Source organism: Salvia hispanica, chromosome 6 (assembly GCF_023119035.1).
Source record: "Salvia hispanica cultivar TCC Black 2014 chromosome 6, UniMelb_Shisp_WGS_1.0, whole genome shotgun sequence".
Taxonomy (NCBI): Eukaryota; Viridiplantae; Streptophyta; class Magnoliopsida; order Lamiales; family Lamiaceae; genus Salvia; species Salvia hispanica.
In genome coordinates, this window is record NC_062970.1 from 23,144,858 (window position 1) to 23,162,389 (window position 17,532).

Sequence of the window (17,532 nt, forward strand, 5' to 3'; positions counted from 1 at the left end):
ATAGTACTCCCTATGTCCAATTAGAAATGAAACGTTTTTCTTTTTAGTTTGTCCCATTAAAAATGAAACGTTTCCTAAAATGGAAACATCCCTATCTCTACTTTTTCATCTCTCTTACTTTACTCTCTCTTCATTAACTCACAAAACAACACTACATAAAAACCTGTACCGATTCCCAAAAATTGCATATTTAATGAGACGGAGGAAGTATTTCCTAATATGTAAATATATTAAGTTTCAATTTTTCATCCTCTATTTAAGACTTGGATAATTTGATAAGCTTACCCACTCTAGATTAAAACAGAAGTTTGAGAAACAGAAGATTTGTCAAGTTTTGAAGGTCATCATCATGTGCAGAGAATTAACAAGCAACTTCTGCTCTTTAGAGAATCTTGAGGGTACGTATTTTATAGGTAGAATTCATGTTTTAGGGTGGGTTTTATATGCCTATCAATATGATTTCATTCAAATTCTTTGCATGCAACAGTGATATTGCACGAATAGATTTAGTCTGAATAATCACTTAAATAAATCATATGTTTTGATTTGTTTGAACTGTTCCCTCTGTCCAACTATAAGTGTGGCGTTTCTTTTCGGTCGTTGTTTTGCGAAGATGATAATAAATATTTAAAGTGACGATAAAGTAAAGTAAGAGAGAAAATATAAAAGAGAGTCTTATCTACATTATTTTCTTACTTACTTTACTTTTTCTCTATTCTAAGTACTCCCTCCATCCCAACTAAGTTCAGTTAAGAAATTGTGTTGAAAACTGAAAAGTAAGATAAAGGAATAAAGTAGAAAAGATATAAAGAGAGTAAAATAAGTGACGGAATAAAGTAAAAGTGACTGGATGTTTTGTTGACTCAACTTAGTTGGGAGTTGGGACATCCCAAAAAGGAATACAACCTAACTTAGTTGGAACGAATGGAGTATTTATTATTAATTTCACAAAACAACGGCAAAAAAGAAACGTCTCACTTATAGTGGAACGGAGGGAGTATAATATTTCACTGCAAACCCGACACTATGACCATTGTGGAGTAGCTGTCGTTCGGACCTCTTGGGCAGGGTGACTTGGGCATTTGACTTGCCAACTAACACTTTCAACTGTCTTTCTCGCTCATTCATCTTTTAATACCTCAATTCCTTCAATCATCCCTTATTGAGATTTGATCACCCGGTGGAACATTAAAACTACACATTCTCTTGCATATTCATCAGTTTTAACCCGAAATCTCGAGCAGGACAACAAATGAAGCAATAAATTTCATCAACGATTCTGACATAAACCTCGTATTTGAGCCGTGCACGAATGCACAAGTTTCAAGATTAGATGTTTTAGCATTTAGGCTTGCATTTTCTAAATGGAACAGTTCTTCTTGGACGACACTCATCTCTCCTTGTGATTCTTGCCTCTTGATGCAAGAAAAAAAAGTGCACAACATGGTTTACCTGTGACCAACTTCGCCATAGTAAATAGTCATTATTAGAGAGGAAATCAAAGAATATCGAATCGTGTTCAACTGTTTTTGTTATGGCATGTTCTTGAATTCCAGAAGGACAAGTGCGGGTCATGTTGAACTGTTTTTGTAATGTCATAACCCTAAGTAGTGTGCCCATATCAAATACCGTACGTACCATCTCGACTGAAAGAAAACGTAAAAACCAAGTAAGCGATCTTAAATTTCTTACTTGTAATGCCTGAAGCTCTTTGAATGTCAAATAATCAGTCGTGCTAGAATAAATCCGGTGTTTTTCATTCCTTTTCTTTTTCGAACTTTGCTCGTAGAAATTTCTAACTGCTGAAGGATCAAATGGTCACATATACACAAAAATAGACAACTGTACATAGGCTATTTTACATTTTGTACAACAAAATTGAAACTGCGTCACCCCTGAATTGATGATAGAGGCTTAACCATCTTTAGTGAGTGACTTAGGACTAAAAAAGATTTTTTTTTAATTTCTTCTATACTGGTTGAGATCGCGACTTTTCGTGGATATCCAAAACAAGCTCCTCCAGTTCGGGAAAAATTGATATTAGAACAAGTTCGAGTATTCCATAGCCGAGTTGCTTCAGACAAACTGTGGACTGCAAGTGATTGAAGCAACGAGATTTAATGCCAGGCAAATAACAGTATACAAACACACACATGTACACATACTTTCATAGACAAGCATACAGGCGTACTTCTTGGCATAAGCCATGTAGGAAAGATGAGTGATATACCTGAAGAAAATAGTAGAGATCTCTAGTGCACCGTTTGTACTGTTTATGCCCGATCAAACTGACTAAAGTGGTTGGAGCACCATCTGCCAGGAGGAAGGGAATGAGATGGTGATATTCGCAATATTCACACGACAAGGAAGGTCAATCAAAATGAAAGTTTGGATAATATTATCATGCTGTCACAGGAACGGTTACATGCATAGCAAGCTTCCAGACAAAGCCCATAACCAGAAAATTCATCTTATAACATCATCTCCCAGTGACAACTAGAGGAGCTGGGGCAAGTGCTTTAATAACAAGGAAAAAAGATAGGGAAAAAACGGTTTAAGTAGATGCACACTAGAGAAACCAGCTAGCTGTCTGTGCAAAATGAGATATATACACTGAGTAATGTAACAAAGTTGAATAGAAGTCATGGATATCAACAGAAAGATGTGAGTACATGTGGCAAAATATATGGGACCATCCAGGGAATCAAGAAACACAAGGAAGATTGAGGAGGTTGTATAGCCGAATTATCTGTCCAACTTATTGGCTAAATTAGCATCAGCTTACTACTACTACATTCCTAACTTAGCCAACTGCATTTGTAGTATACAATACAATAGAAAAACATTTGTCTCAAAAAAAATAGAGGAAATAACCAAGATACTTACTCAATAACGTATTTTTCACAAAGCTAGCTCTGCGGGCAGCTTCCAGCTGTTGCTCAAAAGACCCTGATTGAGTAGCTCTCATACCACCTGCTTGTTTTGTAGTTTGCTGAGATTTTTGTGTAGTTTCCAAATTATTTTGTTGAGCGCGCAATCTTAGGAAGAATGTGCCTTCCGGCCAGAGAATCTAGTGAGAAAACGATAAAGGTTCTTCTCAGAGCAGGAAAAACAGAGCAACAAAATCAAAATATTGAAGATTAGTTGAGTTACATATAAAAAGGCAGTTTTTTGCTGATATAACCTAAAAATAGATTACTCAGTATTTGGGAATATTAATCCTATTATAAGAAAAATATAACATTAACAATGTAAAAGCTGCAGTCCTCCAATTCATTAATTTGTTCAACTAGAAAGTGGCTGGAAGCTCAAGTGTATATCATCAGATTGACACAGAAAAAGTGAGCTTCTCTCATGCAACACAGTGGACTGGTAGCAATCAGAACACAAATGCTAAATATCAGAGTCCTGCTAAGTAGAAACTACTCAACAATCAACATCAGGAAAACAGAATTATAGTACTATATTAAAATAAAAACTTACATCCTGGACCCATCGAATCCCTTGTGCAACAACATCCCCTCTACGGAGCCACTGGATTTGCCTTAAAAGCCAGTCATCAATGGCATCTTCCATGACTAACTGCAGTATTTGTTTTGATATCCAAAATACCTGTCTCCTACATCAGAGAATATACAAAATTATAAATCTTAAGGATTAGAGTATCAGCTTCACAACAGCATGTTTTTTACAAGTATAAGTCAGTAGATACATCAGTTGATTGCATAATTTAAAAAACGAGTGAATTTAAAAAATGATCCCTGATGCCAGCTCCACCAACTATAAGTACTTCAGTTGCATTTCTTTGTTCTTAGTAGTGACACTTCGTTTCCTTGTCCTTATTCTATTTTACTTTGTTTATTTCTCTATATTCGTACATGTGGGAAAATATATGGGACCAAATTCATAAAATGGCCATATGTTTAAGATTAAAATAGACTTTAGTCTTTAACTACTTATGAATTAGTATTCAAATTAGGTAAATAATTACTTGCGTTGACCGTTAGTTTTGTGACGGCGCCGTCCAAAAAGAACCGTTTCCGTTTGTTTGAGATTCAAAAATAAAAAAGTAAATGTTTTAGACCAAAAATGAACTTTAGTCTACTTTTTACCATTATCTCTTTTTTGAGTAAGTTTGTGTGTGAAAAATCAACATATTAACATTTTCAGCAGAAATTATATAGATAAGCTTTGAGTTTCTTCATGCAGGTTCTGAAGTCAATGTGCCAAACAGGTCATAGAATATATATTCACTTAGTGCTAACGCAAATTGACACACAATCAATAATGTTAAAAGAAATATCACCTCAGCCAGCCCCTTCTTTTGAGTTGAAATACATTATCAACTAAATTCAGAACAGGAACGCTTAAATTTGGCGGCACCCACTGCAAGGAACATTTTATGTCAATCAGACAATGCATTACCAAGACCATGAAACATTGATATATAATGCTTAACAGACTCATATATAACAATAGCATAGTCCCTTACGTATCTCCAGCCCTTGGAGTAAATAAAAGAGTAACAAGATATTGAGAGGGTGGTGCATTAAATAATATTTTATGCAAACTAACATTTCCAATAAATCAGTTTGAATATGGTCCGAATATTATAGTAGAAACAACACAAGATCATGAGGAGAAGGGTGATGACCAATAAACAAACATGAACAAAAGGATATGGGAAGTACCTCTGGGGGCACCGCAGTTAGAGCATCTTGTGGAGTGGATGATACCACTAAACTAGACTCCAGATATCTATCAGAGTTTGATTCAGATTTCAACCTCACATTTCGCATTTCATCTGAGTTGAAGTTACTGACTTCTGCATCATGTTTAACAACCTTATGTGGTAACCCCTCTGAGGTTGACTCGTGGTCTGAATGCCACCCTCTATTTCGGCTTGCAGCTTCAACGTCCCGATCCCCAAGGTTTAGATCTTTCTCACTTTCGTCATTGTCTGAGAAACTGTTAGTCGACTCTGACATACTAGGCCTGATGGCCAATTTATTCATATCATCAGCATTATAGAGCAAGTTTTTGCTTGTAACAGAAGAACCTTCTCCAGCTAAAGATGAGGGTGAGCCAGCTACTTTCATCAAAAGGCCATCGGAAACCCCTTTGAATTGACGTAATATATCATCCACAGCATCGTCAACATTAACTGTTTTGATAAGAATATTTCGTAAATAAATTTTAAAATTAAGTGTCAGAAAGCAATATTGAAAACAAGAAGGTCAGGTCCCATGAAAATGTTGAGTACGGAGCCTGAAAAGAAGTTGATCAATCCACGATCACAGCAACGGTTTAGCATTTGTACTGTTTACATTTGGTCCAGCCCAATTCCTATAGGGATAGGAATAAGGATTACCTAAAATTATCCTCTTCATTGTAAACTGTATCTGAAAATTATACTCCGTGTAGTGAAATGTCTGGCTTAGCATCGCCCTCAGATATACGTAGATACACATCGTATTGAAAAGGTAAACAATTCTTGTGTTTATTTCGTTTATGTTTGTGCTATCTGTGTTTATTTTCTAACAGAAAATGTGAAGGCCTAACTTTTGACTAACAATTCACTCTTCAAAGCATCTAGTTTATATAAGACTCCATGACACGTATGATAGAACGAACTGATCATTAAGTTGGATATGAGTATTTATAAACAATGTAGTTGAAAATGAAACTCTTTAGCCAGTTTACAACCAACAAAGGATGATAGTGAAGGAACAAGCTATTATTGTTAAAGAATCTAATGAAGCATCATAGAGCATACAGATAGACTAATTGAACTTTCATAGACAAGTGAATACCTGAAAACGATCCAACAAAGAGAAGGCACATACCTGCCAGAGATCTCATCACTGACGTAGATTTCCCAAAAGAGTAATTCTTCATTGATGAAAAACTATAATTAGTTCAGAAGCCATACTAAATGTATATGCTTTGAACAGATAACTAAATGCATACCTTGGAGGAGGCACTAAGAAAATCCCACACTTCGTGTTGCTCAGCTACATTAGCAATTGATAAGAGATCCTATTAAAGACAGAACATTAGTAGAGAAAGCAAGAACATTGTCTCTGTACCAGAAGGACTAAATAATTCATACTTGAAGATACTTGTCTAGCTGAATACAACGTTGATGGACAAAAGCATCCTCTGTACTTGAAGAGAATATCCTTTTGGGAGGCAAATGTAATGTATAATTGGCAATATCCTTAAGATGCCTATGCAATCTCTCAAAGTTCCGATACCTGTAGATAAAGTACCCCAGCAAGAGGAATTAACTATCGATAATAAATAATCAATCCAAAAACTTTCACATGGTGATGAAGCCAGTGCAGTTGCAAGCGCTGAGCTACACTTCATTGCGCACCATATTAGGTGCTGGCCTCACTGTTAGAGTTTTTTTATTCATTTTTAGTTTTTATGCAATATTTTTCTGCCCATATACTGTCAGAATCCAAATTGTAACATCAAATTTAACAAAACAGATAAAAACTGCTCATATGCGTAGATGCCTAGGCCATTTTTTGTAACATTGGTTACAACTTTCAAGACAAAGCAGCAATATGTTATAAACATAATTTTTTAGTCTAAAATTGCGACGAAAATGTACCTCCTTTTCACAAACCAGGTGGTTCCATTAGCATCTGTAACAGCGATTGAGTAAACTGCAAAAGATGTCGAACCAAGTTTCTCAAAGTATGCTCCAATAACCTGCAGCATCAAGGATCTCTCATCACCCAATGCATAGACTATCCCCAGGCAACAGTAAATAAAGGTGGTCTAGAAATGCACTGACAAGCTAAAGGTGTAGCACATAACAATTAATGCAATTCCACTATGGAGAAACCACAAGTGACATAATTATTTGCCTATATTAGTTAGATGCCGACTCTTTAACATAACGAATTAAACAGTACTACAGTTAGAAGAGTTGCAGCATACGAAATGAACACTTCATTTCCAGAAAAGTTAATCCTGTAAAGCTAGTTTTTCATGAATAGTAATTTCTTTTTCAATATATAAGTAAAGTTGCGCAACACATAAATAATTCACTGCCATACCCGACATCTAAGCTTTGAAGCATGCACTCCTTCATGACGTAATACAATGTCTGATTTGCTCATCAGGTTATGTACATTAAGTTTATTACCATCTGCACTGTAGAACTCATTAATGATAGGTGTACTGCCTTCACTTGTATACATATCTTCCCGGTTTAACTGAACTGTCAAGGCAGAGGTGCTGTTTGATCTTTTAAGCTTATTTCTGTTTTCATGGGAAATAACAGCAGGGCTATCCAGTTCATACACTGAAGATCTTCCTTTTGGAACCACCTCCATATTATGCTCTTGGTAAGTGCTTAAAGCATCAACATTCAGGCTAGTGGACTGCGATTCCTGCAGGGGCCTGGGAGGTAGCTGCATGGAAACTTTGTCCTCTATTCGAGGATATTGTCCAGGCTTCTGTTTGGGTACTTCAGTCACCAAATCCTGTGTAGGTGATGGGCCATTAACTGAATCTGGAACTCCTGAAGCCTGAACACCTCGAGCAGCCTTTTTCTGGATTTTCTTTTTGTAGTTTCTTCCAATAGTCCACATGTTTTCAAGATTTTCAGGCATAAGAACTTCTGTTCTTCTCTGAGTTGCAGCCTCAAACTGTTTAGCCCACTCACCATGTCGTATATGAGTTGGTTCACTCTCACTCATACTAGATAAGGGATTGCCTGAGCTACCTGAATCTAGTACCTTGTCATGATCCAGTCGAGCCAATGATAAACTAGCCTCTTGATTGTTCAGAGACGATCTTTTTCTCAAATTAGAATCACTGCTTTGACCAAGTTCTCTCGAAACTTGGTGGTCAGGGTTATGACCCCCCGCATTAGGTGATTGGTCGCTGGACGACCCACTGAACCCCTCATTATTGTAGGCAAGAATAATATATTCAATCAACTCATTAATATACCTGAGGAGGGGAAAGTTTAAAGCGTTACATGCCAATGGGGCAAGTGCACAACAACACAAGGAAGTCAAGTTTAAAATCTACTTGAAAGATGAAATAAACCAGATAAATACATGAATGAGAATGAATAACTAAACAGGAACTCTCCAAACAAAAATTATAATAACATACAATATAGGAATAAACCAGTACAGCAAGATCAAAGTTTTAGAGTTACCTAAAATTTTGAACCAAACTTAACAAATCAATAAATTGAAATCTGCACAATTTTTCTTGAGTAAGTTAATTCATTGCTTGAGCAGATAGATGCATAAATAAGAGAGACAGCCTAACTGAGTTATTATATCAACATAGTACATATCTGTCTAATGTGTGTTTAATAACATAAAAATGAATTGATCCTTTGCTACTATTAAGTATCAAAAGAAATTACTCATTCAGGGTCAGTATCACTTGTTACACCATTGACCACTCACATTGTATTCGATACAGTTGGTCACAGTACTACAACTAGATTGACAGTCTCCATGTCTCCATGACATTATTGCTTCCTAATGCTTCAGTCAACATTATGTGTTCCTAATGTAAAGGTTTGCCCAAGTCCTACACAATTTTCCAAGTTTTCAATTCCTTATTTTCAATTAAATCAACAATTTCCACATGCATAACAATAAAGCTATCACTTATTCAATAATTGGGGGCATAGTCCTTATTAAGGCCCAAATTTAATGTCTGCAATGGATGCCAAATATGCTGCTATGAGTCATGACTAGCTTGTTTTCATGTAGTAAGTAGTTCTCACCCCTTCCCATTTGCTCAAATTGCAACAACACTTGGTTCTATTAATTTGTTACAGGACTTTGGATACAAATGTTTAGAGAAATAAAGGTCCTAACATGTGGCCTATGGCTGTAGCTAAGTGAAATAGATTTCCAGCTCTACACATTAGAATCCAAAATTACTTAATTCTGGCTTTATGACTTTGTATCTGTGGGATTATACATTGGAAAGTATGATCAGGTCATATCAAAATAAATTCCAGTTTATCCTGCCTAATATAATCAAATAACAAGGCAGGTGATAGTCTTTGCCAAACTTGTTTTCTACAAATTTATTTAATTGAAAGTTAACGTTACAGCTTTCAAGTTATTGTCAACATGCTACCATCAGCCAAAATATGGTTTTAACATAACAAACATTGAAATAGGTAGCCTTCTCTTTCTGCATTGCATCATGTAATAGGATGGATAACGAACCAACTTTTTTCTTTGTAAAACATCTAGAGAAATAGCATCTTACGAGGGACTTGCAAAATTCAGAAGGGGTTGCACAACCAAACAAGTTAAGAGTTCGCGAGCAATGCAGCGAACTAAAGGGCATTGAGCTTCCCTTGGTCTCAGGACAACAGCCAAAAGTCCAGCCATGAGCCGTTGAAGAACCTAAAATATTATAAAGTATTAGAAACTATAAAATTTTAACCACGAAACAAGGAAAAAATAGTAAGGCAAATGATACTTCTGAACTAAAACACTTTTACACCTTGTACTCACTCTCTGGCGATATCAAAGCAGGGTGAAGCTCCTTAGAAGCCAGGAGATGATGTTTCAACCTTTCATCCCTTTCCTCAGAAGACAATGTCCCCATAACATCTGCACCAATAGCTGCTTGGTTCCTTCTGAAGAGATCAAGGTGCTCCCCTATCAGGTCCACTACATCCCTGGAGGATTGCAGGAAGAAGGGTCACTTGCACATCATATATTATTCAGCTTGGATCATTTTACAACTTTATCAAAGTACACATATAAAAGACAGACAATACCTTGTCAACAAGTCAACAAGGTTTAATTCTTTGATTCTAGCAGATACTTCTCCCAGAACATCCATGACTATAGCATATATTAGTTCTGGTGCCTCTCTGTCAGGTGTAATTTCAGAATACCACAAATCTGTGACGAAATCGTGTAGAAGTTTGTTGACGAAATCCTCAATAGCAGCTTCGACGGGGGGTGAATCTATTTTTCTTTTCCACTTTTTGGTTGGTAGCGGAGTAGTGAGTCTGGAATCATTTACTGATAGCTGCTTCTTCTCTAAGTGTGATAAGTACGATGCTGTCCTGTTGTTCCGAACCTTCCATCGGAATTCCACCTCATTTAACAAAATTCTCAGTCCAGAGACCAAGAGTATGGCTATGGGTATATTCATTAACATTGACTTACTACTGTCTGCAAGTAACAATATATGCAGAAAACTGATCAGTAGTATGATTAGTACAAAGTAAAATTATCATTTATCTAACCAAAATCTTATAAAAACACAAGCACTCATTAAGTTATTTTACACGCGTTTCAAACTAACATTAACACAAGCATATATCATAAACATGTAACGAAATCAAATGAAATCAAACCCCAACATAAGGCTATAGGAAACTAAAAAAAACTTCTTAGCAACTGCAAAACTGATGCAAGATCACGAAATTAACGAAGCAGTGCCGTCATCGCAACTCAGGATTGATCAATCTCCACAAAATCAATAAAGTGCAGAGAAATTCAAGTACTTACGCGTCAAGATGTACGACACAGCGAATATGCAGAGACTCCACCACACAGTTCGAAGCTTAGCTTCTTCAATTAGATCCTGTATACTCTCCATCGCTCTACTCATGATTCGCTTTTTCCTTAGCCACAAATCAAGCTAAGTACTAATTGAGAAACTATTGAATGACCTGCACACAATCCGTCAGAAGCTAAAAGTGTAAAACATTTTGAACTATACAAATAGTAATTCCGCCAACATTTCTTCGAAATTAGGATCACAATAATACAAAATTGAATTATTTCAAAATTGCGAGTTACTTTGACTCTTTGAGAGGGATGAATTTCTCTTAGTTTCCCAGTGTTTTTGGTCTGGTCATGGTTTCCATTTTGTGGGAAGGAGAGAGAAAAAAGGAAGGTGTTTGGGGAGGTCGTGACGGCGTCGTATAATCGCTGTAAATGTCGACCTTAGCTATGCTTGGTTGTACTGTCGCGGGAGAAGTGACGGCTTTACCCTTACTATCATTACCTGTGGAATCCAAATTCCAACGTGCAAAAGAGTGCATATGGAGTATTAATCATAAAATACTGGATAACCAAGATTCGTAATTATTAAACTATATTACTAGTTTTTAGTTAGAGTGACTGCATAAATGGATACATATTTCACTTTTGTATATAAATAGTACTCCCTTCCGTTCTAAGGTATTAGATTAATTTTTTTTTTTGGGATGTCCCAACATATTAGACTCGTTTCCTTTTTAAGCAAAAAGTATCTATCTTATTTTATTCTCCACCTACTTTTTTTTCTCTTCTTTCCCCTACTTTTTCCCTCTCTCATACTTTACTCTCTCCACTTTAACTATTTAAATATCAATTCCTTAAATCATGTGCCAAAAAGAAGTGAGTCTAATACTCCGGGACGGAGGGAGTATCTGATTTTTATTTTATATTGTTTTTGGTATTTATAAATCACATTTTTGGTACCTAATACAATTTTCTTCCTAAAATGTCCTTTAACAAATATATTTTCTCATTTATATCATAGAGGGTATTTTGGGCATCCATAAAATTAATACCAAAAGTGATATTATAATACTCCCTCTGTCCCGCTTTAGGAGTCCCGGTTGAGTCGGGCACATATTTTAAGAAAAAAAGTGTTTAGTGTGTAATAAATAAAAAGTGTTTGGACACTTTTAATTGAGTGTCCAATAAATAAATGTTTTAGTGGATGTTGGGGCCCATTTTTAACACTTTTTTATTAGTTGTAGTGGGTGTTGGGACCCACTTTTAACACTTTGTAGGCATTTTTTTATTAATTTATCTCAACCGGGACTCCTAAAGTGGGACGCTCAAAATTGATCAACCGGGACTCTTAAAGCGGGACGGATGGAGTATCTTCTTTCATTCTCCTCATTCTTTATACTATTATTATAATCAATATTAATATTATTATTTTAATGTTATAAATTAATAATTATTCATTTTTAATATCATTCAAATATACTTAAATATAATTAAAATTATATTTTATTTAATTATTATAATTATTTTTATAATACTAAAAACTGATAGTAATTAATAAATAATTATAGTATAATTATATAATTTATGAATCACATAATATTATATAATATAATAATAATAATAATAATAATAATAATAATATTTGATTCATAATTTATATAATTATACTACAATTATTTATTAATTATTATTATTATATAATATTATGTGATTCATAATTTATATAATTATACTAAAATGATTTATTAATTACTATCAGTTTTTAGTATTATATTATTATTATTATTATTTTACATTAAATTAGTAACTAATCAATATAGCCTTAATAAAAATTTAATATTGTGAATTGTAATGATATAAAAGTTGAATATTATTAGTTAGGTGTTTCAACCTTAAAATGAGTATAAAATAATTTAAAAAAAATATTCAATTAATAATTACTTTAAATAATTAATTTAATTATTTTAAATAATTAATTTAATTTGGTATTTTATTTTTTATTTATATTATGAATGCAATTATATGTATGTATAAAACACTAAAAATAAAGAAGAAAAAGAAGAAAAAAAGAAAAAAGAAGGAAGAAGAAACATAAATTAAGGAGAAAAAAAGAAAAAAAGAAAAGGAAGATAAAATACTAAAAAGAATGAAGAAAATGAGAAAAAAGAAAGAAAAAGGAACTAAATAAGAAAAAGAGAAATAAGAAAGGAAGAAAAAATAATCACATATTTGGTACTATTTAATTGAAATTTCCAAAAATATCCTCCATGAAAAAAACCCACATATTTGGTACCTAGGGTTATTTTTGTCACTGGGTACCAACAACGATATAAAATAAAGATCGGGTACCATTTATGTGCGAAAGTGAAAGATCAGGTACCATTTATTTAGTTCACTCTTCTAGTTAATACTCCTCCATCCTTTAAATATTATCAAACTTTGATTTGACCGGACACAGATTTTAAGAAATATAATAAAAAATTAATTGAAAAAATTAGTAGAATGTGGAGCCTACTTTTAATTATTAATAGTTTTTTCTATATTAAAATGTGAGTGAAGGAGTTAGTGGAATGTGAGATTCATTATAAAAAAATGGTAAAAAATTAAATGTGATAAATTTTGTGAGACGGACGGAAAAGGATAAATGAGATAAATTTTCAAGGACAGAGGGAGTACATCATCAAGATGCAATTAAAATTGAAATATTTTTCTTTTGGTTCGTCCCATTAAAAATGAAACATTTTACTTTTTCTATCTGTTACCTTATTTTCTCTTTACTAACTCACAAAATAATAATACATGAAATCTCATGACAAAAAATAAATATTTTATATTTAATGGGACATAGGAAATATTAGTAGGGATAATATTTTTTATACGATAAGAATACACATGAAATTAATAAATTTCGGCTAAGTCTTATTGTTCTTATTGGATTCACTTGTTAGAAATTTGATAATTTCGAATCGGTTTAAATAGGGTTAGAGTAATCATTAAAAATAATATTATTTTTATTTTTTAATCAGATTTAAATTAATCAAGTTTATTCAAATATTATTCTTAGGATGCGTCTTAGATAAAATTTCTTTTGTACAATTATTAAAATACATAGGTTTCGGTTTTGTCCAAAAAACATACTCCTATAAAGAAATTTTAGAAATTTTAATTATTAATTTTACTAATTTTTAGTACTCCTATTATATCAAATTAAAAATATATTTAATTTGATATTAAATATTTGTTGTTAAACTAAATTAAATTTAAAGTAAATAGAAAATGAGAGAGAGGCATACGAAACTAAATAAATGATGAGAATACAAGAAAATGGGGAAATAGAAGGAAGAGATGTGAGAGAAATATTAAATACAAAAACTAAAATACTCCCTTCGTTCCACAAAAATATGGACTATTTCCATTTTAGTTCATCCTTAGAATTATGAATTTTCTAATATAGAAAACTTTTTTCTATCTAATAAGGAGGAACTCATTATTCAATAACAATACTTCAATTATTTTATTAATTTTATCGCTCTCTTACTCAACCAATTGTGTATTACAACTCGTGCGCATTCAAAAGTTCATATTTTTAAGGGGACGGAGAGTCTCACTATCTCTCTTAAAACTAAAAAGTGAAAAGGCAAAAAGTCCAAAAATAGTGCAAAAGTACATCAAACATGATTAAGTCTTTGTCCAAAGATATCTAAATATATATTTTACTAGATATCGGAATTTTACAAACCACATCGTGCAAAGATATTTTTATAGTTCAATGTTTATGTTTAAATGTCATCAACTCTTTGCCTATGTGCATTAGAAAATGTTACATCATTGTTTTATGTTGGTGCAAAAGTTCTAATACTATTATTTTATTTTGTTACTAAAATTTTTATTATTATTTTATATGTATATCACGTAGGTAAAGAGTTAATGGCATCCAAAATCATACGACCGAATGTATAAAATTGAAACGTAAATAAAACTTTTTGTATAATTTATGCAAACTTCAAACATTTTTGTACTGTTCCAAAATTTTTGCTCCTTATGCCAAATTGCCAATGCAATCCTACTGTCAAAGAACCAAAAGTCTTATGTACTTAAACTATGTGATCCCATTCTCCTGTCATAATTTAATTTGGTCCAATTAGAAAACAATTTTACAAGTCGAAGTCACTAGTCGTGAGTTCACAAAATGTTTTAAGCTTTCGTAATAAGAGGGATCCCCTTTACTTACGTAATTAAAGTGTCGATGACACAAGTATTTGAAATCGTTGATGAACATCTTACTTTAAAGATAAGTGTCATAGGAGAGGATTCTTGGGCCATCAGCAGCCCTATCTCACTATCTCTAGTCCATCTCTACATCCACTCTCTTCACTATTTATAGGTTTCACACCACTTTTACTCTATCACTTAATCAAAAGATAACACCTGCAATCTTTCATCTCTTAACCATCTCTTTTTAACTATTCATGGATCCCACTATTTAATTCTTCAATTAAAATTTCCAACTAATTAACAAACATTTCATTTAAAATAATTGATTAAAAATATCAAAAATACAAATTAAAAGCCTAAAAATTAAAATTTATATAATTAACAAAATACAAAATTAAAATTTTGCATAATTTAAATGCTATAAATTAAAATACATAATTAAAATCCTAAAAAATTACAATATCGGCGATTGTGGAGGTTGCTTTGGCGGCATAAACGACAGGTCAGCATCAGGGACAGTCCCAATTGAGCCATGAGAAGCGAAGTTCTTGGTTATGTGCTTGAATTGGAATGATGTTGGCTGTTGTGACCGCAAAGAACAAGGTCATTAAAGTATTATTCTCCCATCTGGAGGGGCCGTCTGGCTTGGTTTGCCTCGTTCCCTGCTCTAGCTCTAGCCGTCTTCGTCCTAATCGGATGACGTTGCACATATGAGCTCTAGCCGCCTTCGTCCCAATCGGACAACGTCGCACACAAGAGCTCAAGCCCCCTGCATCGGTTCCCGAACATTGGCTTGCGATCTCCTCATCGTCGGGCGCAGATCGAGCACCACCACTTGATGTGTATTGGCTACCCGCCATGTGCTTCGCTTGTTTCAAGATCGAGCCTGTGTTGGACTGGATGTCACCCGCCCGCCTATCAATATATCGAACTTTATCCCAAGTACTGCATACTTGAAGGCCCTCCTGGTATCTTGTAGGAAGAACATCATAGCTGGCCTCAGAATATCGGCTCCACTTACTCTGTTTTGGTACTGTTCTTCATTCATGTAAATGCAGCAATAAATTTTGACATCCTTAATGACTCGTCGAAATGACTGCGAAGCATCTTCGCTAGGCCTGTCAAATCGGGTATGCGCAGATACCCAATCCGAAAATTTCGGGTACCCGATCCTAAATTTCCCAAAATCTAATACCCAATACCTGATCTGAAAATAATTTCGGGTACCCAAATACCCGACTCGGGCATCCAGTCCCGATAAATCGGATATCCAATCCCGATTTTATATATTTTTTAATTTGTTTTTAAGAAAATAAAAAATTCATAAGTTATAACAACCATAATAAACATCACAATTCAAACACTAATCCTAAATGTGACTTAAGAGTGAAGGATTTTAGGAGTATATTTAATTATTTAATTTTTTTAAATTAAAAAATGAATATATAATTTATAAATTAATAAAAAATTAAAAAAATCAGGTAATTCAGTTAATTTGGGTATACCCGATCGGATATTGGGTAACCCGATACCCAATAATCTAAAAATCTTATACCCGAACCCGATCCCGAAACCCGAAAAATTGGATATCGGATATCCAATTACCTGATATTTCGGGTTTGGATATCGGGTATCCAATATCCGATATCCATTTTGACACCCCTAATCTTCGCAGTGCGGGGTCATTCCTCTCGGGTGTGCTTTGTTGTAGTTTTCAGTCACCCTCGCTGAAAAAGCATTATGGTTTTGTTGATTCCTGACGATTGGATCCTCTGAAGTGGCAATCCACACTTCGAACAATTTCTCCATCTCAGGCAGAGTGCAGGGATGATAGGTGCATCGTAATCGTCACCGGTCGCCGGAGTATCTTTCAGAGTTTCTTCCAGATTTCCTTTATCCTCCGGTTGGGTCTCCCTGATTTGGGATAACAATGCGTCCAACCCATGGGACCCTTGCCATAAGTGGAACAAACTTTAAGTACAAACTTTAAGTAGGAGATTCTTAATATATTTGTTTCTCTGTACAAACTTTAAGTAGGAGAGATAAAACTCAAAAGTGGCTAATGTAGATTAGAGCATCTCCAATGCCGGCTAGCCGGTTCGCGTCGCTAGCCGGTCGGCTAGTCAAACCATTGGAGTAGGCCAACGGGAAATCGGCCAAAATTTTGGCGTGGGCTAGCCGATGGCGTGGCGCTGGCCGCCATTGTGGCGTGCCGATCGGCCAGCGCTATTTTTTAATTTTTTTTTTTAATTTTTGAAAAACTATATAAACGCGATTTTCTCTATCTCTAAATTTCTGTACAAGAGCAACATCTAGCGATGGACAACAACAACTAGCCCAATACAAAATTAAGACCTAAAACAGAAACATGTCATACCGCGAGACCCCCGCCTCGGCTAGCGGCAAACTATAACAGATTCAAGGCATACTAACATTTTTTAATGTATTTTTTTAATAAATTAGTGAGGAGTAGAGTGGGGCGGTGGCTCGTGTGTGGAAGCCCGAATTTTTTTTTATTATGTAATTTTTTTGATTTTTAGTTAATGTACTTTTTTTATTTAAATAAAATTAATGAATTTTCCCGTATATGTCTCGTAAATTTAATTCGGTAATTTAATCGTAATTTTAATTCCGTAAATGTAGTATATTTTGAATTATTTTTATTGCGGCTGGCCTAAATAAATCGATGTGGCAGGTGGATTTTTAGTGCTGCTGACGTGGCAGGGAGAGAGAGTGGCTGACCTATTTGCACTGGAGATGCTCTTAATGAATTAGAAAAAACTTT

General features: G+C 34.2%; 1 protein-coding gene across 2 annotated transcripts; it reads right to left on the reverse strand.

The window, feature by feature from the left end:
* Positions 1-1,733: 1,733 nt before the first annotated feature.
* LOC125195803 lies at positions 1,734-10,957 on the reverse strand. Of its 2 annotated transcripts, XM_048094037.1 has the most exons (16): positions 10,827-10,957; positions 10,533-10,696; positions 9,791-10,193; positions 9,511-9,688; positions 9,271-9,410; positions 7,074-7,974; positions 6,623-6,723; positions 6,113-6,257; positions 5,971-6,039; positions 5,814-5,892; positions 4,692-5,164; positions 4,307-4,386; positions 3,484-3,619; positions 2,887-3,070; positions 2,231-2,313; positions 1,734-2,092 (listed from the first exon to the last, which is right to left on the reverse strand). In XM_048094037.1, the coding sequence occupies exons 2-16, from the start codon at positions 10,633-10,635 to the stop codon at positions 1,970-1,972; spliced, it is 3,198 nt and encodes a 1,065-aa protein (XP_047949994.1). In that variant the 5' UTR covers positions 10,636-10,696; positions 10,827-10,957; the 3' UTR covers positions 1,734-1,969. The 2 variants fall into 2 exon arrangements, with proteins under 2 accessions (XP_047949994.1, XP_047949995.1); XM_048094038.1 differs by having other exon boundaries at positions 5,847-5,892; positions 10,533-10,934.
* Between the last annotated feature and the right edge of the window lie 6,575 nt (positions 10,958-17,532).

Excerpts from the sequence above, each read along its gene's own strand:
- LOC125195803 (XM_048094037.1), bottom strand. The coding sequence starts at position 10,635 with ATGAGTAGAGCGATGGAGAGTATACAGGATCTAATTGAAGAAGCTAAG. Across the intron at positions 6,258-6,622 it reads ACCTGGTTTGTGAAAAGGAG|GTATCGGAACTTTGAGAGAT; the intron begins GTACATTTTCGT and ends CTTTATCTACAG. Across the intron at positions 2,314-2,886 it reads TGTGAAAAATACGTTATTGA|ATGGTGCTCCAACCACTTTA; the intron begins GTAAGTATCTTG and ends TCCTCCTGGCAG.